This window comes from Aquarana catesbeiana, linkage group LG01 (assembly GCF_042186555.1).
Source record: "Aquarana catesbeiana isolate 2022-GZ linkage group LG01, ASM4218655v1, whole genome shotgun sequence".
NCBI classification, from domain to species: domain Eukaryota; kingdom Metazoa; phylum Chordata; class Amphibia; order Anura; family Ranidae; genus Aquarana; species Aquarana catesbeiana.
In genome coordinates this window covers 59,141,654-59,169,606 of record NC_133324.1, presented here as the reverse complement: position 1 = coordinate 59,169,606, position 27,953 = coordinate 59,141,654, and the positions used below count along the sequence as shown (strand labels likewise).

Genomic DNA, 27,953 nt, shown 5'->3' with positions numbered 1-27,953 from the left:
CACGGTCAGGTAGATCAACTAGAATTTCAGCCACAACTGCCAGGAAAATTGTTCGGGATGCAAAGAAAAACCCACAAATATCTTCAGGTGAAATACAGGACTCTCTGAAAACATGTGGTGTGGCTGTTTCAAGATGTACAATAAGGAGGCACTTGAAGAAAGATGGGCTGCATGGTCGAGTCGCCAGAAGAAAGGCATTACTATGTAAATGCCACAAAGTATCCCGCTTACAATACACCAAACATCACAGAGACAAGCCTCAAACCTTCTGGACAAAGTCATTTGGAGAGATGAGACCAAAATGTAGCTTTTCAGCCACAACCATAAACGCTACATTTGGAGAGGAGTCAACCAGGCCTATGATGAAAGGTAAACCATTCCTACTGTGAAACACGGAGGTGGATCCCTGATGTTTTGGGGATGTGTGAGCTACAAAGGCACAGGAAATTTGGTCAAAATTGATGGCAAGATGAATGCAGTTATCAAAAAATACTGGAGGAACATTTGCATTCATCAGCCAGGAAGCAGCGCATGGGACGTACTTGGACATTCCAACATGACAATAATCCAAAACACAAGGCCAACTGTACCTGTCATTGGCTACAGCAGAATAAAGTGAGGGTTCTGGAGTGGCCATCTCAGTCTCCTGACCTCAATATCATTGAGCCACTCTGGGGAGATCTCAAACGTGCAGTTCATGCAAGAAAGCCCAAGAATTTACAGGAACTGGAGGCTTTTTTCTAAGAGGAATGGGCAGCTTTACCACCTGAGAAGATAAAGAGCCTCATCCACAAATACCACAAAAGACTTTAAGCCGTCATTGATGTTAAAGGGGGCAATACACGGTATTAAGAACTGGGGTATCTAAACTTTTGATCAGGGTCATTTGGGTAGTTTCTGTTGTCATTGTGATTTAAAAAGAGTAACCACAGTTGACTGATAATAAATGCCTTCAGCCAAACACTAACCATGAGTGAAAGCAATTTTTTTTTGTGCTGTCATTCATATTCTCCGAAAAATGGCCAAGAAATCATAAATTCTGCCAGGGTATGTAAACTTATGAGCACAACTATATATATATATATATATATATATATATATATATATATATATACACAAAAGACAAACCAAAACATTTTCCTTACCTGTGGCTTCACTTCCTCCAACCAGAAGATCTCTCTGAATTTTTCCATCATCTTCATCAACAGCGAACCAGCGAGAACACGGGAATTCGTAGATCGATTTGTTGCCAATGTCCTCAATAATAACCTGAAATACCAAAAGTTTTCAAATGTAGTTTAAGGCTAAGTTCTGGCTGTTCTGGATAGACAAAGGTGAGCAAATACCTTCCTAAGAATGACGGGTTTGGGAAATATCTGCCTGTCTATAAACAAGTAGTATAGAAGAGTAAGTGAAAGCAGAAAAACAGACAAGTGGTCCATCAAGGTTGCCCTACTTTCTTATATCTATATCTATAGATATAGATATAGATATAGCTATATATATATATATATATATATATTTATTTTTTTATTATTATGTTTTTATTGTGATATTGAGGGATGTTTAGCTTACTGGTGTCGTTTTCAGTGAGTCCATGTCATACTGAACTGTGGTAAAGGGCTTGGCGGCCCACTCTAATACAAAAAAGAAAAGAAAAGCTCAAACTAAGTTGCCCCCGCAGGAGATTTTCATCTAGCAAAATAGATAACAGAAAAATGCAGAGCCACCTGGATCTCTTGTCAGCTGCACCACTGCTCTTGGCACTGGTCCCTCAGACCCTATCTCCAGCTCTCCTGGGTCATTCAACATTGTTGACTGCAGCAACTTGCTGCACCGGCTCATTCCTTGCCTCTCGGTAGGTGTTTTCCTGACACCTGAAGCTCCCTCACTCCCCTGAGACATAAGGATTCCCTGAGCAATCTGGGCTTGTCTGGTTGCCTCAGTTTCCTCAGTCTCCCAGGCTCTCCCTCAGTCATCCAGACTCTCTCAGCTGTCCCGACTTCCTCAGTCCTCTGTGCAATTAACCTCTCCTACATGGAGTGCAGTCGATCAGGTGGAGCACCTCTGTCTCCCACATCGCTTCTCGGCCTTTTGGCTAAGATCAAGTGTAGTATCTGTTCTTATCAGTTTCCAGAGGAGGCGCTGTGTCACTCTCGTTGGGGAGGGCCAGCAAATCCAATGGTGTCATAGTACCTGGAAAGGCGATACTCAGCAGGGACTACGCCGAGTTGCCCGAAAGTATACTGGGGACCGGCCAATGGTTGAGTCTGAGCCGTCTGGAAGGGTGCTCCTGGTGGGGATGGGTGCTGCATTTTGGTCTGGCTGAAGGGTCGGGTCCCTGGCCTTCTGGCCTGGATTGTGGTAGCTCTAGCTGCTGACAGTTATTTGGGTAGGAGAAAGCTTACTCCCCTTTTGGCAGGGGGGGGAGTGGCTAGTATCCATTTACCCAAATGTGAAACTGGAAGGGGTGATGGGAGTGACGGTGGAGCCTTCGGGGCAAGGGCTCTCACCAAGCTTCCTGAACCTCATGCCTTTTCTGTCTGCGGTGGGGGCTGTCGTGGTCTAGGCTGTGGGCCAGGGTAGGTCTTGAAAGCCTATGGAGTAGTGCCCCTGGAGTGGCAGTCCAGGGGTGCCTTAAGATCACTGTGTGTGGCAGACACTTTGATTTTGGGCACCACGGTCACTGCACCATAACACAGCTTTTTTTTGCACCTGCCTCTTGGGCCGGGCCTTTTGGCTAGGACCAGAGGAATTTTTTATTCCTGGCCGGAGGGCCTGGTCATTGTGTTACACAATGGCCACTTCTTTCACTCTCCTCTCCACTATCCCTTCCCCCACTTTTTTCTTTTTTTGATTGAAATCCTGTGTTGTCACGTCTTGTTTTACACGTTTGTCCCACTGTGTGTTGTGATGAGTAAGGATGCGGGTCCTCGGGCCAGCCCTGAAAGTCTTGGGAAGGGGTGGACATGGCCTTTTGGCTTAGTTCGCCCTCTCTCATGGGGTCTCCCTTCGGGGGAGCCCCACCTAGTACTTGGGTGGGTCCTGTCTTGGCAGGCCCTCCAGAGAACGGGGTCTGTCTGGTTTCGGCCAGACGGACCATTGTAAGTACCTTTGTCCCCGCAGGAGCCTAACGCCCCGGGGGATCAGGGAATTGGCACGTCTTGTGTACCCGTGGCACTTTTTTGTGAGCACTCTTTATGTGTGTGCACATTTTTTATGCACCGGGTGAAGTTTTTGGGGTGTGTTTTGCACGCCATAGGCTTTCAAAAAAAAAAAAAAAAAAAAAAAAAAAAAAAAACCTCTGTCTCCCACAAGTTGATTATTGTTAAGACTGTTTCAGGCCTCCCTTCAGCCACTTGCAAAGTGGTCTGAAGGAATGTTTCTTCAAAGGGACTAACCAACAGTCACAAAGATCTGGCATGGATGGTAATCCAGGGGGGGGGTTGCCGCTCTGGACATTCATGCATGCCAGAAACCTGTGCAGATACAGGCACTGCCCATTTTGCATCATCCAGGAGGAAAATGCTTTTCATTGTTTTCTGGGAGTGCCCCTTTGCATAGGGCCTGTTGAGGGCCTTGGAACCTGAACTTAAGGACTTTGTGCCACAGACTGCCATCACACACTTGAGTGTGTTGAATGGACTCTTCTCTGGAACTCATTCTCAGGAGGACATTAACAGTGCCTTGTGGGTGCTGTGTTGCTTTAAGGGTGCTTTATTGTGTGCCAGAAAGCGCCTCATCCACCAGCGGGAGAGAATGTCCATTGAGGACTGTCGCAGACTGGTTCACAGTCTGCTCAGAGACTATAACTTGATGGACTTTTAGGAGGAGGAGTAGGGTTGCCACCTCATCCCTTTAAAACCGAACACATATGAATTACACAGGTTCTGAGGCTGATTAAGGTGGTAATGAAACTCACTTGGTGCCTTATATGCTTTAAATTAGCCTCAGAACCTGTGTAATTCATATGTGTTCAGGTTTAAAGGGATGAGGTGGCAACCCCAAGAAGGAGGTCTGCAGATTTCCCCTTCCCCCAACTCTCCCCTGTGTGACTTTGTCCTTTCAGCTAGCTGCTGCCATAACCCCGGTATTTAGCGTCAAAGTACCGACGTACGGTTACGGGGATTTGTGTGAAGTGGTTAAAAACATTTTAAAAGATGCAAATGGCCAATTATGGTGAAATATGTTTTTGTATAGAACCAAATGGATTTAATAACTTAATTGGTCTTAATGGACTCCTGTAAACATGTGCAATTAGTTTCGTTCCAAATTCGTTTCTTAAAGAATTTAGACAAATTTGTTAATTCAGAAATATCCGAATTAATGAAAACCCGAATAATGAATAAATTAGAATATTCAAAAATCCGTAAATTTTAAAATTTTTGTAAATTAGATAATTCGTAAATTCTGAAAATTTGAAAACTCAAAATTCGGAAATTTGAAATAATAACTAATAATAACCTAACTATTACTAACCAGTAAATTATAGGTATTGGAATTTCCTTTCAAATTTGGCTGTTAGTGAAGGTAACGAATACGAATTTATCGGAAGTTACGAATCCGAAATAAGGAATGCCGTATCTAAATGAATGGAACGGAACAAATTAATAATAATAAATAACAATAATAATAATAAAAACGTTTTATTATTATTTATTATTAGTTTGTTCCATTCCATTTGTTTAGACGCGGCATTCGTTATTTCGGATAATTCGTATCTTCGGATAAATTCGTATTCATTACCTTCACTAACAGCCAAATTTGAAAGGAAATTCCAATACCTATAATTTAAAAGTTAGTTATTATTAGCTTTTCTTTCTTATTTTCCGATTTTCGAATTTTCAAATTTACGAACTTACGAATTTTAGAACTTACAAATTTGAAATGTGAAAATCCGAAAATAAGAAAGATTATATAAGAAAGACATGTCGTATATGCAACTTATTGTATGCACATATTTTATACCAATAAATTTGTATATTTTTTTCTACATATTTGCTGACTAGTTGCCTTTAAAGTTCCTTAGTATCTCTTTGGGGGATACTTTCCTATATAATATTGATTAAATTGGGATGTTGGCAACTTATGGGTCTTGGATCTCTATAAATGAAAATAAGAAAGAAAATCCGAAAATTCGAAAGAATAACGAACTAACTAGCTAATAATAACTAACTTTACAAATATGCAAATTTTAGAATTCTATGAATTTACGAATTGCGATCATAACGAATGACCTGAAAAACAAAAAAAAACTAAAACGAATGAAACGAAAAGGAAAACAAACACATTTTTCAGCAGTGCACAGGTCTAGACTCTTGCAGTGTTAATTTTAGTATTAGGACTAAAATGGAATTTTAGTTTTAGTCCCATTTTAGTCTTCTGCAATTGTTTTAGTTTTAGTCGTAGTTAGTCGACTAAAATCTCCAGTACATTTCATTAATTGCAATTTAGTTTTAGTCATAGTCTTTTGACTAAAGTGGCATTTTAGTTTTAGTCTCATTTTAGTCTTTTGACTAAAATGGCTTTTAGTTTTAGTCGTATTTTAGTCATCTCAATTGTTTTAGTCGTATTTTAGTCGACTAAAATAGTATTCATTTAGTCGACTAAAATGTTTTAGTCATTTTAGTCAACTAAAATGTTTTAGTTGTTTTAGTCGACTAAATTAACACTGGACTCTTGTATTTGCGTCTTTTAGGGCACTTTCGCACTGATCTGCTGCAAAAATATGCATTTTTTTCCCGCGAATTTAAAGCATTTGTAGTGCGGTTTTTAAAGGACACGTGACTTAAAAACCGCACCAAAAAGACATCACAGGCGCTTTTACTGCATCTTCCATTGCTTTCAATGGGAAGGTGCATTTTTTTGGTGGGGGTTTTTCCCCCCCAAACATGCGCCAAAGATGCTGCAAGCATCGCTCCAGTGTGCATACATTCATTCATTTTAAATGGAAGCATTTTCCTTGATTTTTTCAGGCGCCTTTTTTAACGCAAAAAAAAAAACTCTGTGTGAAAGGGCCCTTAAAATGTTTTTTAAGGTTTAATTGTGTTAATGAAAATGTTAATTTTATACATTGGTTTGGATTCATGTATTGGCATCCCGCTTTTTTCCATTTTGGGTATTTGCCTAATATGGGACGGTGGTGCCCTTGGTTTTTCCCATTACCAAACTTTTCTGTAAAATACCCATCAGATTACCTTCTCCAGAAACCACCCAGCTGACCCTCCCTTGTTGTTGTGGCCGATGGTGATTTTCCGAAGTTTTCCCAAGTTTGGTGCATCGATGGTGAACTTGTCTTCCGATCCTTTCTCAAAGTTGTTCTTGTCGTTGTCCAGCCTCCTTTCCCCTGATTGGAGAAAACATACATGAAGATAACTGCTGACCACGTTGCGTTTTGTGAGGCGCATGTCAATTTTTTTTAGAGAGCAAGGGATGAAAATGCACGCAAAACGCATCTAAAATGCATATGTGGTACATTTCATTTTAACACAACACATTAAAAATGTGGTAAAAACATAATATGCATTTCACATTCCGTGTTTTTAGTGCACCACTGTGAATAGGCCACAAAGCACCATTCACACCAATGTGTTTTTTTTTCATGTTTTTTTTTTTTTAACATGGGTTTCACATCAATGCATTTTTGTGCCTCTGCATTATTGGAAAGGGTCAGGGAAATTTTTTAATCGCAAAATGATGCTTTTTTTTTGTGTTTTTGGTTCAATAGACTTCAATGGAGAAGCTGTAGAAAAGCATGTAGTGCATTTTTACCGCGATTTTGCCACGATTTTCAATCTGCCCAACAACACATTTGCCCAAAAAAAAGCATAAAAGTGCAAATCGTGGCATAATCGGGTTAAAATCGCTGTAAAAAAATGCAAAAAGCACAGCAAAACGCAATACAGAAACGCTCCAAAGGAAACTGCATAAGTGTGAATATAGCCTAAGCCTAAGAGCCTAAATGACTGAAAACTTTCTGCACCCAGGGACGCTCATCTGTCCCTTGGGAACGATTCACATCTATGGGGCAAGGGCCTCTTCCTGACAACCCTGGCCGGTGGTTGTTGGGGTCTGTGGGTGGGGGGCTTATCGGAATCTGAAAGCCCCCTTTAACAAGGCGGCCCCCAGATCCCGGCCATATGAATGTGTATCGGGCATATTGTACCCCTACCCATTCACTAAAAAAAGCTGTGAAATGTAAAAAAAAAAACAAGAGACATTTTGACAAGTCCTTTATTTAAAAAAAAAAGCTCTGTCTTCTTTCTCGCTACCGGTTACCCGCTAAAAATGAAAAAGTACGCTCTTGTCCTGATGCTGTCTTCCTCTGTTGTGACGTCCCCCCCCGCTGTCTGACATCTCTTATGTAGCCATGGAGCGTGCCCATTCGATGATATCACCGGGAGAGCCCGCCCCCTTGTGACGTCACAAGGGGCGGGCTCTCCAGGTGACATCAAATCCATACCAGAGTGAAGGGCCTGGTATGGACTGAGGGGGGGGACCCATGCTTTTTTTTTTTTTTTCGTGATTTTTTTTTAGCCGACAAATTTTTTTTTACAGCTGATGACTCAAAAAAAAGACACAAATCACAAAACGTAAATCGCAGGAAAATCGTAGTAAAATCATGGTAAAAACACATTTTTATGTACTTGCATTGAAGACTATTACATGCAAAATGCTGCATTCCGCAGGAAAAAAGTCCCCGACCCTTTCCAAAAACGCAGAGGCACAAAAATGTATTGATGTGAATGTGCTCCATAGGAACCCATGTTTAAAAAATTCCCTGCATTTCTGCAAAATACAAAAAGCATCAAAAAATGCATTAGTGTGAATCAAGCCTTAGACCTGGTTCACACCTATGCAGGTTGCAGTTTGTATATTCCAGGTACATTTTGCGTTTTTCAATACACGTTTTTGATCCCCTTTGTCCTTTCCATAAAATGCACAGATGTGAATGTGACCCATAGGAACCCATGTTAAATGGACTGTAGTGTGTGTCTGCAAAACTGAAAAAGCACTAAAAAATGCATAGGTGTCAACTAGGCCTTAGGCTGGATTCACATCTATGCAGTTTTAGTGCTTTTTGCATTTTGCAGATTTGCACTTCAGAATGTGTTCAATAGGAAACCATGGTAAATGGACTGTAGTGCAAATCTGCAAAATGCAAAAAGCACTAAAACTGCATAGGTGTGAATCCAGCCTAAGATCTGGTGTGAGGCTCGATTCACATCTATGCATGTTGCTCTTGAACGTTTCTGCAGTGTTTTTTGTGGTGCTTGCTGCGTTTTTGAGCAACGTTTTTGCAGCATTTTTTGCGGCATCTTTGCCGCGTTTTGCATTTTTTTTTTACAGTTTTTTTTAGACTTTATACGGTCTAAAAAAAAAAAAAAAACAACGCCATAAAACGCGTCAAAAACGCCGCAAAAACGCTGTACTTGCGGTTTTGATGCTGGTCCATTGAATTCTATTACATGTAAAATGCTGCATTTTGCATGAAAAAAAGTCCCTGATCCTTTCCAAAAATGCAGAGGTACAAAAATGCATTGATGTGAACATGTTCCATAGGAACCCATGTTAAAAAATTCCCATGCATTTCTGCAAAATGCAAAATGCATCAAAAAACGCATTAGTGTGAATGGAGCCTAAGAAGGAAGGGCTTGGGTTTCTAGAGCACTGGGCTGACTTCTCATTGGGGTGCAACCTATATGCTAAAGATGATTTGCACCTGAATGGAAAGGGGTCTGCTGTGCTGGGGGAGAGGTTTATGGGAAGGTTGGAGGAGTATTTAAACTAGGATTGAGGGGGAGAGAGAACTAGAATTCAATCGGGCAGACAGGTCAGTTAAGAGTCAGACATTTATGGAGGGTGGAATGGGGATAGATGGGGGAGGGTTATGGCAGGTGACAAGAAAGTTCCCATGTTGCAAACAACCATTGGAAATTATAGTGCTGTTTGTACTACTAAAAAAGATTTTCAAAACACCAGAGCAAAATGTAGTAATGCATTAAAGTGTTTTTTTCCCAATGCCAGAAGTCTGCCAAGCAAAATAGGTGCATTGGAAGCTCTGCTGCACGAGGAGAGCTATGATCTAATTGGTATTGCTGAAACTTGGCTTCATTCCTCACATGACTGGGCTATTAATATTCCTGGCTATGCTATCTTTCGGAGAGACAGGGTAAAAAGGAAAGGTGGCAGGGTCTGTCTCTATGTGAGAAGTGATCTCAAAGTGAGTGTGAAAGAGGACCTAGTTGATGGAGAGTGTGATGAGTCTGAAGCATTATGGGTGGAACTGCATATAAATGGACGTAGTTCAAAGTTAATCATTGGAGTTTGTTATAGACCACCCGATGTTATTGAGGAGGTGGAGACTGAGCTCTTTGCACAGATGGAAAGGGCTGCAAGGGCTAGGACGGTGATAATAATGGGGAATTTTAACTACTCAGAAAGTGACTGGAGTAATGGCACTGCTGGGACAGTTAAATGACAAAAATGTATAGACCTATTACAAGACAATTTTATGGTCTGGTTTATTGAGGCCCAAACTAGGAATGATGCTCTGCTGGTTCTGGTAATCTCAAACCATGCAGAGCTTATTACTAATGTTCATATAAAGGAACATCTGGGTAGCAGTGACCATAACATGATTTCATTTGATGTTAGCTGTAAGCAAAAAACACATACGGGAAAGATAAAAACACTTAACTTTAAGAGAGCAAATTTTCCAATAATGAGGGCTGCTCCCCAGGATTTAGACTGGGAGGAAATATTGGCATAGATGAACACAGAGCAGAAATGGGAATTCTTCAGAAAGACTGTTTGTGAACTCACTGCAAAGTATATTCCCATGGGCAATAAGTTTAAAAGGCTAAAAAATAAAACCTATATGGCTCACGGCCAAAGTTAAAAAAGCTATAAACGATAAGAAAAGAGCTTTAAAAAAATATAAAAATGAAGGAACACTATTGTCATTTAAATGTTACAAAGAATATAACAGAATATGTAAAAAGGAAATCAAGGACGCAAAAATTCAAAACGAACGACAGATTGCAAAAGATAGTAGGGCAAACCCCAAAAAATTCTTCGAATATATTAATAGTAAAAAGGTCAGGTCTGAGCATGTAGGCCCTTTACAAAATAATCTAGAGTGGGTGACTGGGGACAAAGAGAAGGCAAATTTACTTAATACTTTCTTCAGCTCTGTGTATACAAAGAAGCATGGGGGAGCTCATGGCCATAATGGGGGTGGTAGTGACACAGCCCCAAATGATCCACAATGGCTCAAAAGTGATCTTGTCCAGAAATATTTAGACAGAATAAAGGTGGATAAAGAGCCTAAAATAATTGAGCTCTGTTATTTCAAAGCCATTGTATCTAATTTTTAGGGACTCATTAATGATTGGAATAGTACCGCTGGATTGACGAAGGGCCAATGTGGTGCCCATATTTAAAAAGGGAACAAAGTCTTTACCAAGTAACTATAGACCTGTTAGTTTAACTTCTATAGTCGGGAAGATACTGGAGAGTTTTTAAAAAAAGACCACATAGACGAGTTCTTGCTGGAAAAAAATATTTTAAGCAACAGACAGCATGGATTCATGAAAGACAGAAGTTGTCAAAGAAATGATTTCTTTTTATAAAAAGGTAAGTGAAACCTTGGACAGAGGGGTGGCTGTGGACGTGGATTTTGCAAAAGCGTTTGACACAGTTCCCCACACACGGCTCATGTGTAAGGTAAAGTCTACAGGCTTGGAAATATCAGTTTGTAAATGGATAGAAAACTGCTAAAAGACAGAATTCAGAGAGTAGTGGTTAATGATTCTTACTCTGAATGGTCTAAGGTTATCAGTGGTGTACCCCAAAGTTCAGTGCTGGGACCCTAACTTTTTTATATCTTTATAAATGATATAGGGTCTGGGATTAAAAGTACCTTTTCAGTCTTTGCAGATAACACTAAGCTATGAAATGGAATAACGTCTTTACATGATGTCTCCAATTTACAAGCCAACCTCAATGCACTGTCTAATTGGGCAACTAAGTGGCAAATGAGGTTTAATGTTGATAAATGTAAAGTTATGCACTTGGGGGTTAAGCATATGCATGCATCATATATACTAGTGGGAGTACAACTGGGGGGGTACAAAAGGGGGAATCCATAGTGGAGAAGGATCTGGGGGTTTTGGTAGATCATAAGCTCAATAATAACATGCAATGCCAAGCTGTGGGTTCCAATGTGAGCAAAGTCCTTTCTTGTATAAGAGAGGTATGGACTCCAGAGAGAGAGAGATATCATTTTGCCCCCTGTACAAATCATTAGTAAGACCTCATCTGGAATATGCAGTTCAGTTTTGGGCACCAGTTCTCAAAAAGGATATCGGGGAACTGGAGAAAGTGCAGAGAAGGGCAACCAAACTGATAAGAGGCATGGAGGAGCTCAACTATGAGGAAAGATTAGAGGAACTGAATTTATTCTCTCTTGAGAAGAGGAGATTAAGGGGGAATATGATCACCATGTATAAATATATAAGGGGTCCATATAGTGAAATTGGTGTTGAGTTATTCACTTTACGGTCAACACAGAGCCGCAAGGGGGCACTCTTTATGTCTAGAGGAAAAGAGATTTCATCTCCAGCTCAGTAGATTGCTTTAAGAAAGGCCTGGATTCTTTCCTAAATGTACATAATATAACTGGGTACTGACATTTATAGGTAAAGTTGATCCAGGGAAAATTTAATTGCCTCTCGGGGGGTCAGGAAGGAATTTTTTTCCCTGCTTTAGCAAATTGGATCATGCTTTGCTGGGGTTTTTCGCCTTCCTCTGGATCAACTGTGGGTATAGGATTGTGTATATGGGATTGTTTGATATTATTTTTTATTTATTTTTATGGTTGAACTAGATGGACTTGTGTCTTTTTTCAACCTGACTATCTATGCAACTATGTAACATATAACACCTCAGTTGTTCATTTACCTGGGAGAAGCTGCAGCACTTGTCAGCCTTCCTGGCCGCAGCTGATCCCAAAACTCAGCAATACCCACTGAAAATATGCACTCATTTTTGGCAGCGTGCGGCCTTGCTGTGAATGAGGCCTTGCAATTATTAGACAGAAATGGGCCTTCTGTGCCCCGCCACTGCCACACTGCGCCCCCCCCCTCTCAAATTTCCCCTCGTAGCACAAATCCCCTCCAATCATCCCTACTGGCACAAATCCCCCCCAAAAATGTCCCCTCCTAGCACAAGTCCCCTTTCTCCCCCTCCCAACACAAATCCCCCCAAATCACCTTTCTTAGCACCCCCCAAATTCTCCTCCTAGAACAATTCTTACCCCCTGCTGCCCCCCAAATTCCACTACCCAACACATAATCCCCCCCCAATCTCCTTGTGGTCCCCCCATCTCTCATACTATATCACCTCTTCTAGCACAAACACCCCAAATCCATACTCCTAGCACACATCCTCTTCCCGCACCCCCTCCCAACACAAATCCCCTCAAATCACTTTCCAAGCACACCCCCCCCCTAAATGTCCCCTTGTACCCCCTGCTGCCCCCCAAATTCCTCCTCCCAACACAAATCCCCTACCCGCCCCATTTTCTTGTGGCACCACACCCCCTCTCTCATGATAACACATTGCCCAGGGCAGCCACCCCTCCTGCTTGCCCACCCCTTGTCCTGGCCCTGGAAAGTGCTAGATGTTGCTGGATGTCCCCCTCCAGCTAGGAAATGAGGTGGGCTTTGCCTTGCTGCCGCTTCTGTGAGAAGCTCACAGTGTGCAGTAAGCAGTTTCAGTACAGGAGAGGAGCCGGTACAACTGTGCAAGACTGAAGGGAAGGCCAGAGTTTTGAGTTTCCAGGCAGTCTCCAGCAGAGATAATTCTGCCATGTCCCTCCATACACTGATTGTTCCCAATGAGATGGAAAAAACGTTTATTTGCCCCACCCACTGATCAAAGCATGAAACCCAAATGAATCAGCACCTGTGTCACCATTTTCCCCGAATATGTTCAGGAAGACGTCCGCGTCTGTCCCGCTTCCGTTGGCAGATCCGGTAAACACTCTGGCAATATATTTATTCACTGAAAGAGAAAAAAAAATCTGGGTTATTATGATGCTGTATCTATATTCACCTTAAAGCAGAGCTCCAGCCCCCCACCCCCAAAAAATTTAGGAGGAACTGCAGTCTGCTCATATAATTTGTAACAAAAACATCTTTGCTATTCTGAAGCTTCCCTCCAACCACTTTGCATATTATTATGTGATTCTGCACTTGCCAAATATGCTGCAGAAATCTCCCGACCCTGAGTCTGGCTGCAGCCATTTTAACTGTGGGCAGTTGAAGCCGCTGCCTGTTCACTTCCTGGATTTACACAGACACACAGAGGCACACCTCCAGCTCTGCAGCTCTCATTGACCCTCTTATGACTCATCCCCCCTTCCTTCCTGGCAAACTCGAGAGAGAGCTGTGGATGATATCATAAGCCTAGGCTTTTTACCAGACAAGAAACAGGAAGTGGGCTCTATAAGGTATTTACAGAAAAAAATGTTTAACTATCCAAAGTTAAAATAACAAGGGCAGAAGATTTAATAGATAGAAAGATGAAAAAATGACTGAAGTTCCGCTTTAAGTTCTGTAGCTGCTGCCTTTTACTATTAGGGCACTTACCTGTCCAGGGATCCCGCGGTGTCCTCACCGCAGCCAATTCTTGAATCGGCTCTCAGGGGATAGTGCCGCCATCTTGGGCAAGAAGCCGGTTTCCTACTGCGTATGCATGAATCGTGCTGTGCTTTCTCAATGGGCCGGCTGTGGCAAAGGCCAAACTTCCAGCTGTGTTCGCCACGGCAAACTCAGCAGGAAGTGGCAGCGGGTACCTGTCAAAACCAGGTACCCGCTCCCCCACACAAGGTGCCAAATGTGGCACCTGAGGGGGCGGGGGGGAGGCACACAAGCCGAGCTTCCCCTTTTGGGTGACGTGTCCGCATTAAAGCGGCTCTTCACTGCATCACCACAAACCAAGAATGATATTTAATTCGTTTTTAATATTCAAAGCAAAATCCCTCCATCCGTCCATGTCTCCATGCTTTATTTAGCTGAGAAATCACTCCCCTAGCATTTCTGGCTGTGGCCATCTTGAGTAAGGGCAGATGATTCATGTAGCATTTACTTCCTGGAATCCATCTGCCCTTAGCTCAGGCATGCATGTAGGAGAGTGTGCTTAGCTGAGAAAACCCCTCCTCCTCTCCTAAAGACTCCTGGGTTGTACGACATCATTTGCCTAGGCAAGAAATCAGGACGTTATTGAAGAAATGTAAGAAAAAAGCGGAAAGTACATCACATTTACTTGTCTGTTTACTAATGCTAGCAGCATGATGTTGATTGCAGTGGCGGCTGTTGCTCCATTTTTTTGGGGGGGGGGGGCAAAAAAAACACCAGCCACCCCCCCTCCCCGGGTTGCCACCTGTCCAGAATTCACCCGGACAGTCTAGGTTTTGAATCATTTGTCTGGGTTTCAGCCCACCTGAAACCCGGACACATTATTCAGACAGGGCTGTGGCTCCTCAAGTAGCCAAGATGATCACATTAAAATATGTGGGCGACTGTCCGTGGGCGGGTTCGGCATCACTGAGGGATGGGACGGGATGATGTCAGCAAGAGCAAATTTGCGCCGGTGCACTATGTGCGCTGCATTACTACTATCCTTGGGCCACGCAAAGGTTTTTTATAATACTATAGTGAATACTAAGAGAAAAAAAATTGGCCTGCACCGCTAAAGTGTTCGGGTCTGGCTTGAAGAAAGGGTGGCAACCCTACCCCCCCCGGTCGGTCATTCAAACCCCTGACCCCCCATTCGCATTTGTTTGGTCCGTCCATCAGTCAAAATCACCTCCCCACCCGTGTCTCGGTCGATTGGCAAACCCTGCACTTACCCCATCTAAGGCGCGGGCCTGCGTCTCCTCCTCGGTGTTTCCTGCTCGGCGGCTTCCCCCTGCACCTCCTCCTCGGCGGCCAATACGGTAGTTTCTCCTCTCGGTCAATCGGGTTTCAGGATCCACTTCCTGATTGGCCAGGAGGAGAATCGGGAAGACAATAGCGAATATTAATTTGCTATTGTCACACAACTGGGTGGGCTCAGGGCGCAGAGCCCCGAGCCCACCCTTTTTTTAAGCCAATTAGAGACTCTGGCTCGAATCACGTGCTTCAAAAAAAAAAAAAAACCCCATTAAAATTCATGTGGCCGGTGCCCTGCATGTGGATTAGGGGGCTGGACGCATGGATTAGGGGGGCGGTGCCCCTGTCCCCCCAATGGATGGGCCACCACTGGTTGATCGGGAGAGTGAAGTGTCACTTTAAAGTGGTTGTAACAAAGCATATCCCTCTATAGTGTGTACTGGTCTCTATTCAGTGCACTAAGTGTCATTTCTGTCTGCTGCCTCCTTCCTCTGCTATCTGCATCAGTCACTTCTTGCTTAATAAGTTTTTATTGCAAAGTGAAATCAAGGACAAAGAATCAAACAATGTAGCTCTCCTAGCAGAGAGATACAAAACAGGTCATACGAAAACTGTACGGTGAGAACTATGATATCCAAAAGTGGTACATGACTGGGGTATTGCCCAAGTACCGGCTGCCATGCCACTTACCAATTTTCCCCCCTTTCCTTTTTCTTCCACCTTACATATATTTAAATAATTTAGACCAGACCTACTTTTTGGGATCTAAATGGCCATAGCAGCCATTTATTACAAAAAACAACCATGAAGAACACTTCATTACATAATATAAGAGGTACTTAAACGAAAACATACCATAACATATCAGACTGAGTGTACCTGCCTGCTTTTCTATGTCTTAGGATTTTTGAAGGCACACTTCACTGACCAACTAGCTGTATCCAGTACAGTATTTGTAAATTGAAATCATATCCCCACTCAAGCGTCTCTTCTCCAGAGAGAATAAGTTCAGAGCTCACAACCTTTCCTCATAACTAAGATCCTCCAGACCCTTTATTAGCTTTGTTGCCCTTCTTTGTACTCGCTCCATTTCCAGTACATCCCTCCTGAGGACTGGTGCCCAGAACTGGACAGCAGGTGCAGCCGGACCAGAGTCTTGTAGAGTGGGAGAATTATCGTTTTATCTCTGGAGTTGATCCCCTTTTTAATACATGCCAATATTCTGTTTGCTTTATTAGCAGCAGCTTGGCATTGCATGCCATTGCTGAGCCTATCATCCACTAGGACCCCCAGGTCCTTTTCCATCCTAGATTCCCCCAGAGGTTCTCCCCCCCCAGTCTATAGATTGCATTCATATTTTTGCCACCCAAATGCATTATTTTACATTTTTCTACATTGAACCTCATTTGCCATGTAGTCGCCCACCCCATTAATTTGTTCAGGTCTTTTTGCAAGATTTCCACATCCTGCGGAGAAGTTATTGCCCTGCTTAGCTTAGTATCGTCTGCAAATACAGAGATTGAACTGTTTATCCCATCCTCCAGATCGTTTATGAACAAATTAAATAGGATTGGTCCCAGCACAGAACCCTGGGGAACCCCACTACCCACCCCTGACCATTCTGAGTACTCCCCACTTCAATGTGGTAAGACCTATTCATTTTTCCCCTTTATAAATTTATAAAGAAAAAAGTAGGAAATAAAAAATAGAGAAGAGGTGGTGGAGAAGGTAAAAGAGGGGCGGGATAAGTTAACCACAAGTCACTTCTGACAAGTTTTCGAGAGTTTAGGGCATGCACTACTTTATTAAAACTCACAAAAAACGGATCACATGGTACTACTGTGCCATGCGATCCAGTGCAGGTAAAGGCACTGCATTTGTGAACTGCATTTGGGGTGTCTTTAAGTTAACACTGATACCAGATCAACACTATATCCAGATCACAAGTGAGGTGCATTTTGAATGCAGTGTAGGAAATGCACACATAACATGGGTTTCGCGCACCGCATGTGAACCGGCCCTTAAGAGGACCTTACCCAAAAAATTGAAGTGCAGTTGATCCGCTTCCTTAACCCAGCCCCAAAGGCTGAATTCACACTGACTGATAAAATGCTGAGAAATGGATGTACATTTCCATCCATTTTATGTGCATTTTAAGGCACGTTGACTTGCGCTGATCTGCATTTTATTGTACTTGTAAAATCCAGGTCAACGCATAGACACATAAAAAAAAAAACACTTGCTTTTTAAGTGTCCTGTTCACACTACAATGCTGTATTGATCTGCAGTGCGTTAAAATGCATACATGTTGCATTTTAACACAACCCAACACAGGTTAACGCAGTGTTGTAGTGTGAACAGGACACATAAAAACAATTGTTTTATGTGTTTGTGAGTCACCCTCATTTTAACAAGTGCATTAAAATGCAGATCAACGTGTGTTAAAACATGCTTAAAATGGATAGAAAAGTAGATCCATTTTTCCTGCATTTTATCGCAAATCAGTGTCAATTCAGGCCTGATTCATTTTCAACTTTTTTTTTAGGAAGTAGGTACCTTTATTTGACAGGTACTCGCTCCCGCTTCCTCAATCCTTGGCTAGGCAAGGATGATGTCAGCTGGGCCCTTCCTTCCACTGCCAGCAGCCTCCTGGCCACATTAAAGTCCCAGGAGGCCATAGGATCAGTCTCATGACCTTGTGCATGCTCAGTGGGGAGCAGGCTGTGAGATATCAGTCACATCCATGATGATGGCGCAGGGAATCCAAAGCCCCAGCAAAGAATCAGCTCCGGAGAAGACAACGCTGGACTCCATGGGCTGGTAAGTACCTGTTTTTTTAAAAAGCCAGCACACTATTTCATTTATAACACAAGTGAAGTTCATCCTAAAGCAATGACAAAGTTATCAATGAATAAACATTCATAGTGAACATGTAAAAGTTGTTCTGGTCCGTAAGGGCTTCAGATATAGTTTTCAAGACATTGTAGTTCCTCAATATCTGGATTGTTATTGGTAGTCAAAACACAAAATATCTGGTTCATAAGGGCTTCAGATATGGTTTTCAAGAAATTGTAGTTTCTCAATATCTGGAATGCGGTTGGTAGTCCAAATACAAAAGATCTGGTTCAAAGAGCTACAGATATGTTTTTCAAGAAATTGTAGTTCCCAAGTATCTGGAACTCAGTTGGTAGTCTAAACATAAAAGATCTGGTTCAAAGGGCTACTGACATAGTTTTCAGGATATTATAGTTCCCCAACATTTGGAATGCCATTGGTAGTCTATACACAAAAGATCTGGTCCATAAGGGCTTTAGATATCGTTTTAAAGAAATTGTAGTTCCTATATATCCGGAATGCCGTTGGTAGTCTAAACGCGAAAGATCTGGTTCAAAGGGCTACAGATATAGTTTTCAAGAAACTGTAGTTCCCCAATGTCTGGAATGCCGTTGGTAGTCTAAATATGAAAGATCTGGTTCAAAGAGCCACAGATATATTTTTTAAGAAATTGTAGTTCCCTAATATCTGGAACGCAGTTGATAGTCTAAACACAAAAGATCTTGTTCAAAGGGCTACGGAAATAGTTTTCAGAAAATTATAGTTCCCCAAATATCTGGAACGTAGTTGATAGTCTAAACACAAAAGATCTGGCTCAAAGGGCTACAAATATAGTTTTCAAGAAATTTTAGTTCCCCGATACCTGGAACATCGTTGGTAGTCTAAACACGAAAGATCTCATCCATAAGTGCTTCAGATATAGTTTGAAAGAAATTGTAGTTCCTCAATATTTGGAATGCCATTGGTAGTCTAAATGCGAAACATCTGGTTCAAAGAGCCACAGATATATTTTTCAAGAAATTGTAGTTCCTCAATATCTGCAATGCTGTTGGTAGTCTAAACACGAAAGATCTGGTCCATAAGGGCTTCAGATATAGTTTTCAAGAAATTGTAGTACCCCTATATCTGGAACACCATTGGTAGTCTAGACACAAGAGAGCTGGAGGGTCTCGTGACTTACCCTTAGGCACGTCCATAGGATTGAGGCTCCCCAGAAGGTCTCTGACATACAGGCCATCTCCATCCTCCTTACTCAGCCAGTTATTACAGGGGAAGTAGAATCTCAGATGAGGTCTGTTCATGTCTGTAACTATCGCACGGTCCAGGTACCAGCCAGCATTCAGGCCTGTGTTATCATGCTCAATCCTAGAAAGAAACAAAATAACAAATTCCTCTTTCCTATCTTCCTCACAGCTGTCCGTTTTTTAGGTCTGCAGTGTATATTTCTTTAAAAACTCTCCTACCTAAAGTGAGACTAACATCGCAGTAGTAACTTCACCAAACCCCACTCCAAATCTCCTGAGACTTAATAGTCAGAGGCAGTAGTGCCTCAGATCTCACACTGCAGTATACTGAATTCACACTGACTTGCGATAAAATATACTTCCATATCTACAGCCTCACGCAGATATAGACAGCCTCACGTAGGCATAGGAGTGCCTAGGCGCTCTAACACACCAATAAGTGCACTGCTAATTTTCAGGACGCTGGATAAAGGGTAGCTTTTCCAGGGTACTTAGGCACAATGAACATCTCAAAATGTTCCCAGCAACATAACAAATCTTCGCTTTTTGAGTTCATTTACACTTGGGACTTCCTCGGTTATGCCTTCTTTGCTCATGTGCAAGGGAAAACCCTGCACAGCTGTGCATGTGTGGAATCGAGCGCAATTTAATTTTTACTTAGGCCCTGGCTCTGCCTTCCTCTCATTATAGTCGCCATCCTTGAAGCATATGCAGATGTGCCACAGAACTCGGCCCAGCCTTCAGGATCTGACAGAGGCCTGACACACATCTGTGCATGCACCAAGTTTCCCCATGCACATGTATACAAACAGAGAGCTAGGACATCCTTAGTTGCACCATTTTCACGCATGCACAAGGGAAAACCCCCTTGCATCTGTGCATGCGTGGAATCGAGCGCATTGTCATTCTCGTTTGTGCTGCCCTGCGGCACAAAAAAAGTTTTTTAACCAATTGTGGTTATGGGAGGGTATTGCAGGCAGTTGCAAAGAATTTGTTTTTTGGGGTGAAGATCTACTACTTTAAGGCTTCTTTTACATGGGTGCCCCCAATTCTGTCTCAATTGCAGACCCTAGACTGATCCTCTGCTGAGTCAGATCAGCACTGGAACATATATCACATCAATGTCTGTTCCGTTTTTGAATAAGTAACCCATGTAATCCCTATGGGCAGCGGGATATAAGCAGATGTGTGTCTGCCTACAGTGCCCCTTGAAATTTTCCACATTTTGTCATGTTACAACCAAAAACGTAAACATATTTTATTGGTATTTTATGCGATAGACCAACATAAAGGGGCACATAATTGTGAAGTGAAAGGAAAATGATAAATGCTTTACAATTTTTTCTACAAATAAATATCTGAAAAGTGTGCCGTGCATTTGTATTCAGCCCCCTTTACTCTGATACCCCTAACTAAAATCTAGTGGAGCCAATTGCCTTCAGAAGTCACCTAATTAGTAAATAGAGTCCACCTGTGTGTAATTTAATCACAGTATAAATACAGCTGCTTTGTGAAGCCCTCAGAGGTTTGTTAGAGAACCTTATTGAACAGCATCATGAAGGCCAAGGAACACACCAGACAGGTCAGGGATAAAGTTGTGGAGAAGTTTAAAGCAGTGTTATGTTTTAAAAGAATACCCCAAGCTTTGAACAGTTCACGGAGCACTGTTCAATCCATCATCCAAAAATGGAAAGAGTATGGCACAACTGCAAAGCTACCAAGACATGGCCGTCCACCTAATCTGACAGGCCGGGCAAGGAGAGCATTCATCAGAGAAACAGACAAGAGGCCCATGGTAACTCTGGAGGAGCTACAGAGATCCACAGCTCAGGTGGGAGAATCTGTCTACAGGACAACTATTAGTCGTGGACTCAACAAATCTAGCCATGTGGGGGACACAGCAAACATGTGGAAGAAGGTGCTCTTGTCAGATGAGACCAACTTTGAACTTATTGACCTAAAAGCAAAATGCTATGTATGGCAGAAAACTAACACTGCACATCACCCTGAACACACCATCCCCACCGTGAAACATGGTGGTGGCAGCATCATGTTGTGAGGATAATCTTCTTCAGCAGGGACAGAGAAGCAGGTCAGAGTCTAAGGCCTCATTCACATGAGGCGGACTCCGTTTCTACGGAGCCCGCCTAGGTCTGCCGCTCAGCGGGAGATCAGTCCGTTGATCGCCGCTGAGCCGGCAGATGACAGGTCCCTCTCTGCTCACTGAGCGGGGAGGGGCTTGTCAGGCGCTGCTGCTGCCTATGGAGGGATCGGATGAAAACGGACAGCAGGACAACGACCCTAAACATTCAGCCAGAGCTACAATGGAATGGTTTAGATCAAAGCATATTCATGTGTTAGAATGGCCCAGTCAAAGTCCAGACCTAAATTCAATTGAGAATCTGTGGCAAGACTTGACAAAAGCTGTTCACAGACGTTCTCCATCCAAGTTGACAGAGCTTGCGCTATTTTTCAAAGAAGAATGGGCAAAAATGTCACTATATAGATGTGCAAAGCTGGTGGGGACATCCCCAGAAAAGACTTGCAGCTGTAAATGTAGCGAAAGGTGGTTCTACAAAGTATTGACTCAGGGGGGCTGAATACAAATGCAAGCCACACTTTTCACATATTTATTTGTACAAAATGTTGAAAAACATTTATAATTTTCCTTCCACTTCACAATTATGTGCCACTTTGTGTTGGTCCATCACATAAAATCCCAATAAAATACATTTACAGTTTTGGTTGTAACATGACAAAATGTGGAAAATGTCAAGGGGTATGAATACTTTTTCAAGGCACTGTGTATCCAGTCAGGTCTACAAAAGTGGACATGGATGCAATCTTCTTGCATTCATTCTGACAAACCTGAACGAACCCCTTAGGTAAACAGAACATAGGGATACATTACAGTTTGTTTTTGATCTATCTAATCATGAGTCAAACAGTCCAATGGAAAGCCAGTATAAAGACACCTAACAATGGTCAGCATTGGCCAAAAAATATTTTAACAATACAAAGAACACATTGATGAAAATATAGCTTGTACTAGGCATTAGAACTCACTTAATCTAAGTCAGACCAATATATAATGACAGCCCAATAACACGGATATCATCATCCTGCTTCATTGGGGGCTCCACTAATGATTCCACCACCCATAACCAGGTAGGAGGGTTATTTTGGAGGGGCTGTTAATAGGATGTCCGGTACTTCTCTAAAATATTGGCTAAGTCCACTGCAGTTTGACACAGGTACTGTAAGAGCGGATTCCTACCTTATCTTCTTGAGGGGCCCAACATTATTGGTTTTAACCCGAAACACGTCGGTTTTTGTCCTCTCGAATGCCGTTCTACTCCTAAAACATACATAGGTCAAAAAGTTAGGGCAAAGTGTTGGCAATAAACCTCAACAGCAACACAAACGCTTACAACACAAAAAACTAAAACCAAAAAAAGAAAGCACTTTGGTTAGTGATAAGTCCATAGGTCACTCTCATGCCAGGAAGGTGGAGAAAAAAACTGGACAACCATCTTTGGAAGAAATGCAATGATTAAACAATATGGAGGGCACGGCGAGGAGATAATACATTGCTTCCAAATGTGTTTCTCGTCATCGAAACACCTTAAAAAACAAAAAACAAAAAAAAACGGCTGAGGATTACAGACACTCCAAAATCGTCTCAGACTCCACAACAGGTGGAATCTCTTTAATGACGCGCAAGCTTATTTACCGGCTCAGTCCTCCCAAAACTGATATTTTATAACTGGGCTCACCCACTGTCGTCTTATACCTTATAGTCGGCGAGTTCCCAACTCTGCCTACTTTCTAACCATTACTCAACCAATCTGAGATGGATATTCTATAGAATATAAAAAGCCAGTGGATGACTAAAGAGAACCTGTCACTAGGCAAAACACCTGTCTCAGAAGCTTTTGAGAGCTGCAGGTCAGCGAAGTTGCTGCTCCAGAACTAGTTTGCAGACTCACAGTCAATGGCATCCTTCCATCAATGGCTTCTTTAATAGGTATGTTGCACTGAGACGGATTGAGCTTTGGTACCCAACAATGGATTCAATATCAGTATCAGGTGGAGTGACCCTTTAAAAAGGCGGTGCAAAGAGCAATAGCAATATACAAAATAAGCCACGGCAACCAATCAGGCTTTCGTTTATGGAAGTCAGTATAATGGAGGAAACATTTTGATTGGTTGCAACAGATGACCGCACTTTGCATATCACTCTTTTTTTTCATGAAATAAGCCTGCAGAAGAACATTTTTGAAAACTGGTGAAAAGAAAAAGTTAATAATCTCCCTAGTAACCAATCAGCGACTAGGACAGTGACTGCTAATATTTTCCTAAAGTGATGTCAACCTTCTTCCAATTCACCAGTGTACAGAAATGGCATTATATAGAAGAACTGTGGGTATTTCTTAAAGCGGGTTTGCATTTTGATTATTGGATGCTGATCTATTCTTACAAGTATACCTAGCGAGCTGTGTACTCCGGGCCATCCCTGCACTGGAGGTTGTACCTATCAAATGCCTATAACATTCATGCAGACAAGACATATTTTGGGTTCTAGGGCTGTGAAGTTGAATGTGTTGATTTAGTCTGCCAGTGATGTCATCACCCCAGCGTCAGCAGGAAACAGGCTTTTGCATGGTCAGCAATTTTTTGCATAAATATGGCCCATACATCACTGCCACCTTCCTCACACAAGGGGTCATAGAGACCAATACTGGTTTTCATTTAAAGGAAACCTGTGCACTGATGAAGTATTGGACCTGTCTGCCATTACTAACCTCCCATTCTGAAAATACATGTGTCCTGGCTGTCATGCTAATTCAGTGGCCTCCATATGTCTTACTGTGTATGCAGATTAGGATTTCAGATTTGGCCTTGACTTTCTAATATGAATTCTTGATCTGGGTCAATGACTCAGAAAGTACTGAAGCCAGAGAAAGCCATAAACTAGCATTTCCAGAAGGAGATCAGCAATGGTAGCCCATATTTCTACTTGAAGCGTGTACTGCAAAAAATATGGAAGCTACCATGACATATACTGTATATATATATATATATATTGTTTATATACACACAGGTGCATTTCATAAAATTTGAATATCATCAAAAAGTTAATTTATTTCAGTAATTCAATTTAAAGTGGAGTTCCACCCAAAAATGGAACTTCCACTTTCTGGACTCCTCCCCCCTCCAGTGTCACATTTGGCACCTTTCAGGGGGGAGGAGGGAGCAGATGTCTGTCTAATACAGGTATTTGCTCCCACTTCCTGGCATAGATCACCGCGGCGCTTACGGTGACCTACGCCACTTCCGGCGCCTACACTTTCCTCCACCGCTGTATTCTGTGAGACACAGAACACAGCAGGGACCTAGAGAGGACGCGCATCGCGACTCGCGCATGCGCAGTAGGGAACCAGGAAGTGAAGCCGCACGGCTTCACTTCCTGATTCCCTTACTGAGGATGGCGGCGGCAGCAGCCGAGAACCGAAGGACGGATCAGCTTTGGCTGCCGACATCGCGGGCGCCCTGGACAGGTAAGTGTCCATATATTAAAAGTCAGCAGCTGCAGTATTTGTAGCTGCTGGCTTTTAATATATTTTTTTTCAGCGAACCTCCGCTTTAAAAAGTGAAACTCACATATTTTATATAGATGATTTACACACAGAGTGATATATTCAAGCATTCTTTCTTTTGATTTTACAGCTAGTGAAAACACAAAATTCTGTAGCTCGGAAAATTTGAATATTACAAAACACCAATAAAAAATCACTGTGCTTGATTGGCCAGCAAGTTCACCTGACCTAAACCCCATAGAGAATCTGTGTTGTACTGTCAAGAGAAAGATGAGAGACAATGCAGACCCAACAATGCAGAAGACTGAAGGCCGCTATCAAATCAACCTGGGCTTCCATAACACATCAGCAGTGCCACAGGCTGATCACCTCCATGCCACGCCGTATTGATGCAGTAATTCATGCAAAAGGAGCCCCGACCAAGTATTGAGTGGATACTCAACTGTACATGGACATACTTTTCAGTAAGCCAACATTTCTGTATTAAAAATTATTTTTTTATTAATCTTCTGTAATATTCAAATTTTCTGAGATACTGAATTTTGGGTTTTCACTAGCTGTAAGCCATAATCATCACAATTAAAAGAAAGAAATGCTTGAAATATGTCACTCTGTGTAACGCATCCATATAAAATGTATGAGTTTCACTTTTTGAATTGAATAACTGAAATAAATTAACTTTTTGATGATATTCTAATTTTATGAGCTGCACCTTTATATATACAGTATGTGTGTGTGTGTGTATATATATATATATATATTATTTATATCCGCCTGTATTGATGTTCGTTCAGCAACCAAATGAAGGTCAATAAAGACGGTTTTGCTGCAAGAAGATTAAGATACTCTACCTGGAGATACAGGCACAATGCTAAATGCCTGGCTGTCATGGTATTCCAATGGCTTTAATACATTCTTAGATACTATTGCTCAACAAATAAGCATGTTAGAAAAATCGTAATGACTTTAGCGGCAATTTGCCAATTTTTTTCTGGGTTAATGACTGTAAAAGTACTGAAGCCATTGGATGAGCATGGCAGCAAGACAAGAAGTATTTTCAGCAGGGAAGGTCAAAAATGGCAGCCTCCATGCTAAATTAGTATAGCCCTTTGAAACCAAGAGTCTATTTTGTATTTCTTCCACAAGGTGGCAATGTGATCACATTTCAGTATCACTAGCTCACTAAGAATTCCGTAGATGACATAAGAAGAACTGTGCGTGTATCTGTGTATAGGTTTATATATTATATTATATTATATTATATTATATTATATTATATTATATTATAATATATTATATTATATTTTTTTATATATATATATATATAGATAGATATATATATCTATCTATATCTATATATAGATAGATATATATACAGTATCTCACAAAAGTAAGTACACCCTTACATTTTTGTAAATATTTTATTATATCTTTTCATGTGACAACACTGAAGAAATGACACTTTGTTACAATGTAAAGTAGTGAGAGTACAGCTTGTATAACAGTGTAAATTTGCTGTCCCCTCAAAATAACTCAACACACAGCCATTAATGTCTACACTGCTGGCAACCAAAGTGAGTACACCCCTAAGTGAAAATCTCCAATTTGGGCCCAATTAGCCAATTTCCCTCCCCAGTGTCATGTGACTCATTAGTGTTACAAGGTCTCAGGTGTGAATGGGGAGCAGGTGTGTTAAATTTGGTGTTATCGCTCTCACTCTCTCATACTGGTCACTGGAAGTTCAACTTGGCACCTCATGGCAAAGAACTCTCTGAGGATCTGAAAAAAAGAATTGTTGCTCTACATAAAGATGGCCTAGGCTATAAGAAGATTGCCAAGACCCTGAAACTGAGCTGCAGCACTGTGGCCAAGACCATACAGCGGTTTAACAGGACAGGTTCCACTCAGAACAGGCCTCGCCATGGTCGACCAAAGAAGTTGGGTGCACATGCTCAGCATCATATGCAGAGGTTGTCTTTGGGAAATAGACGTATGAGTGCTGCCAGCATTGCTGCAGAGGTTGAAGGGGTGGGGGGGTCAGCCTGTCAGTGCTCAGACCATACGCCACACACTGCATCAAATTGGTCTGCATGGCTGTCATCCCAGAAGGAAGCCTCTTCTAAAGATGATGCACAAGAAAGCCTGCAAACAGTTTGCTATAGACAAGCAGACTAAGGACATGGATTACTGGAACCATGTCCTGTGGTCTGATGAGACCAAGATAAACTTATTTGGTTCAGATGGTGTCAAGCGTGTGTGGTGGCAACCAGGTGAGGAGTACAAAGACAAGTGTGTCTTGCCTACAGTCAAGCATTGTGGTGGGAGTGTCATGGTCTGGGGCTGCATAAGAGGTGCTGCTGGCACTGGGGAGCTACAGTTTATTAAGGGAACCATGAATGCCAAAATGTACTGTGACATACTGAAGCAGAGCATGATCCCCTCCCTTCAGAGACTGGGCCGCAGGGCAGTATTCCAATATGATAATGACCCCAAACACATCTCCAATATGACCACTGCCTTGCTAAAGAAGCTGAGGGTAAAGGTGATGGACTGGCCAAGCATGTCTCCAGACTTAAAGCCTTAAACATAAGGTGGAGGAGCGCAAGGTCTCCAACATCCACCAGCTCTGTGATGTCCTCATGGAGGAGTGGAAGATGACTCCAGTGGCAACCTGTGAAGTTCTGGTGAACTCCATGCCCAAGAGGGTTAAGGCAGTGCTGGAGAATAATGGTGGCCACATAAAATATTGACACTTTGGGCCCAATTTGGACATTTTCACTTAGGGGTGTACTCACTTTTGTTGCCAGTGGTTTAGACATTAATGGCTGTGTGTTGAGTTATTTTGAGGGGACAGCAAATTTACACTGTTATACAAGCTGTACACTCACTACTTTACATTGTAGCAAAGTGTCATTACGTCACATGAAAATAAATAAAATAAAATATTTACAAAAATGTGAGGGGTTTACTCACTTTTGTGAGATACTGTATATATATCTATATATATATCTATATATAGATATATAGATATAAATATGCATAAATATATATAGAGGTTGGAAACAATGCAAAACTAAAATGTCAGGTTTTGGTGGGGATGGCCTTTAATCGTACAACGGGAGAGCTGTTAAAAAATACCCACATTACCCATATAATATTTTATATTGTTTTACAGTAAATAAATTATCTCAATAGAAAAATAAGATGAAAAAAAACATTTCTTCAGCAATTTTGCTATAAATACATAATCATAACTATCAGTATTTCATTTTCAATTCTGTCTTCTTTTTAATCGTTTGTCCAAAATATCACACCAGGGTGATAATACCAACTGC

The 27,953-nt window shown here is 41.9% G+C and overlaps 1 protein-coding gene and 1 pseudogene across 2 annotated transcripts in view; one reads left to right on the top strand and one right to left on the bottom strand.

Annotated features, from left to right (window-relative positions):
- LOXHD1 (lipoxygenase homology PLAT domains 1) overlaps positions 1 to 27,953 on the bottom strand; it is a 359,211-nt gene that overhangs the window by 183,669 nt on the left and 147,589 nt on the right. For both annotated transcript variants that reach the window (XM_073619032.1, XM_073619042.1), the window contains exons 9-13: positions 22,296 to 22,376; positions 18,955 to 19,139; positions 12,970 to 13,068; positions 6,198 to 6,346; positions 1,146 to 1,269 (exon numbers count right to left, since the gene is read on the bottom strand). In XM_073619032.1, coding sequence (XP_073475133.1) covers positions 1,146 to 1,269; positions 6,198 to 6,346; positions 12,970 to 13,068; positions 18,955 to 19,139; positions 22,296 to 22,376 — 638 coding nt within the window. The remainder of the gene's footprint in view (positions 1 to 1,145; positions 1,270 to 6,197; positions 6,347 to 12,969; positions 13,069 to 18,954; positions 19,140 to 22,295; positions 22,377 to 27,953) is intronic.
- LOC141124335 (U2 spliceosomal RNA) lies at positions 2,079 to 2,183 on the top strand (annotated as a pseudogene).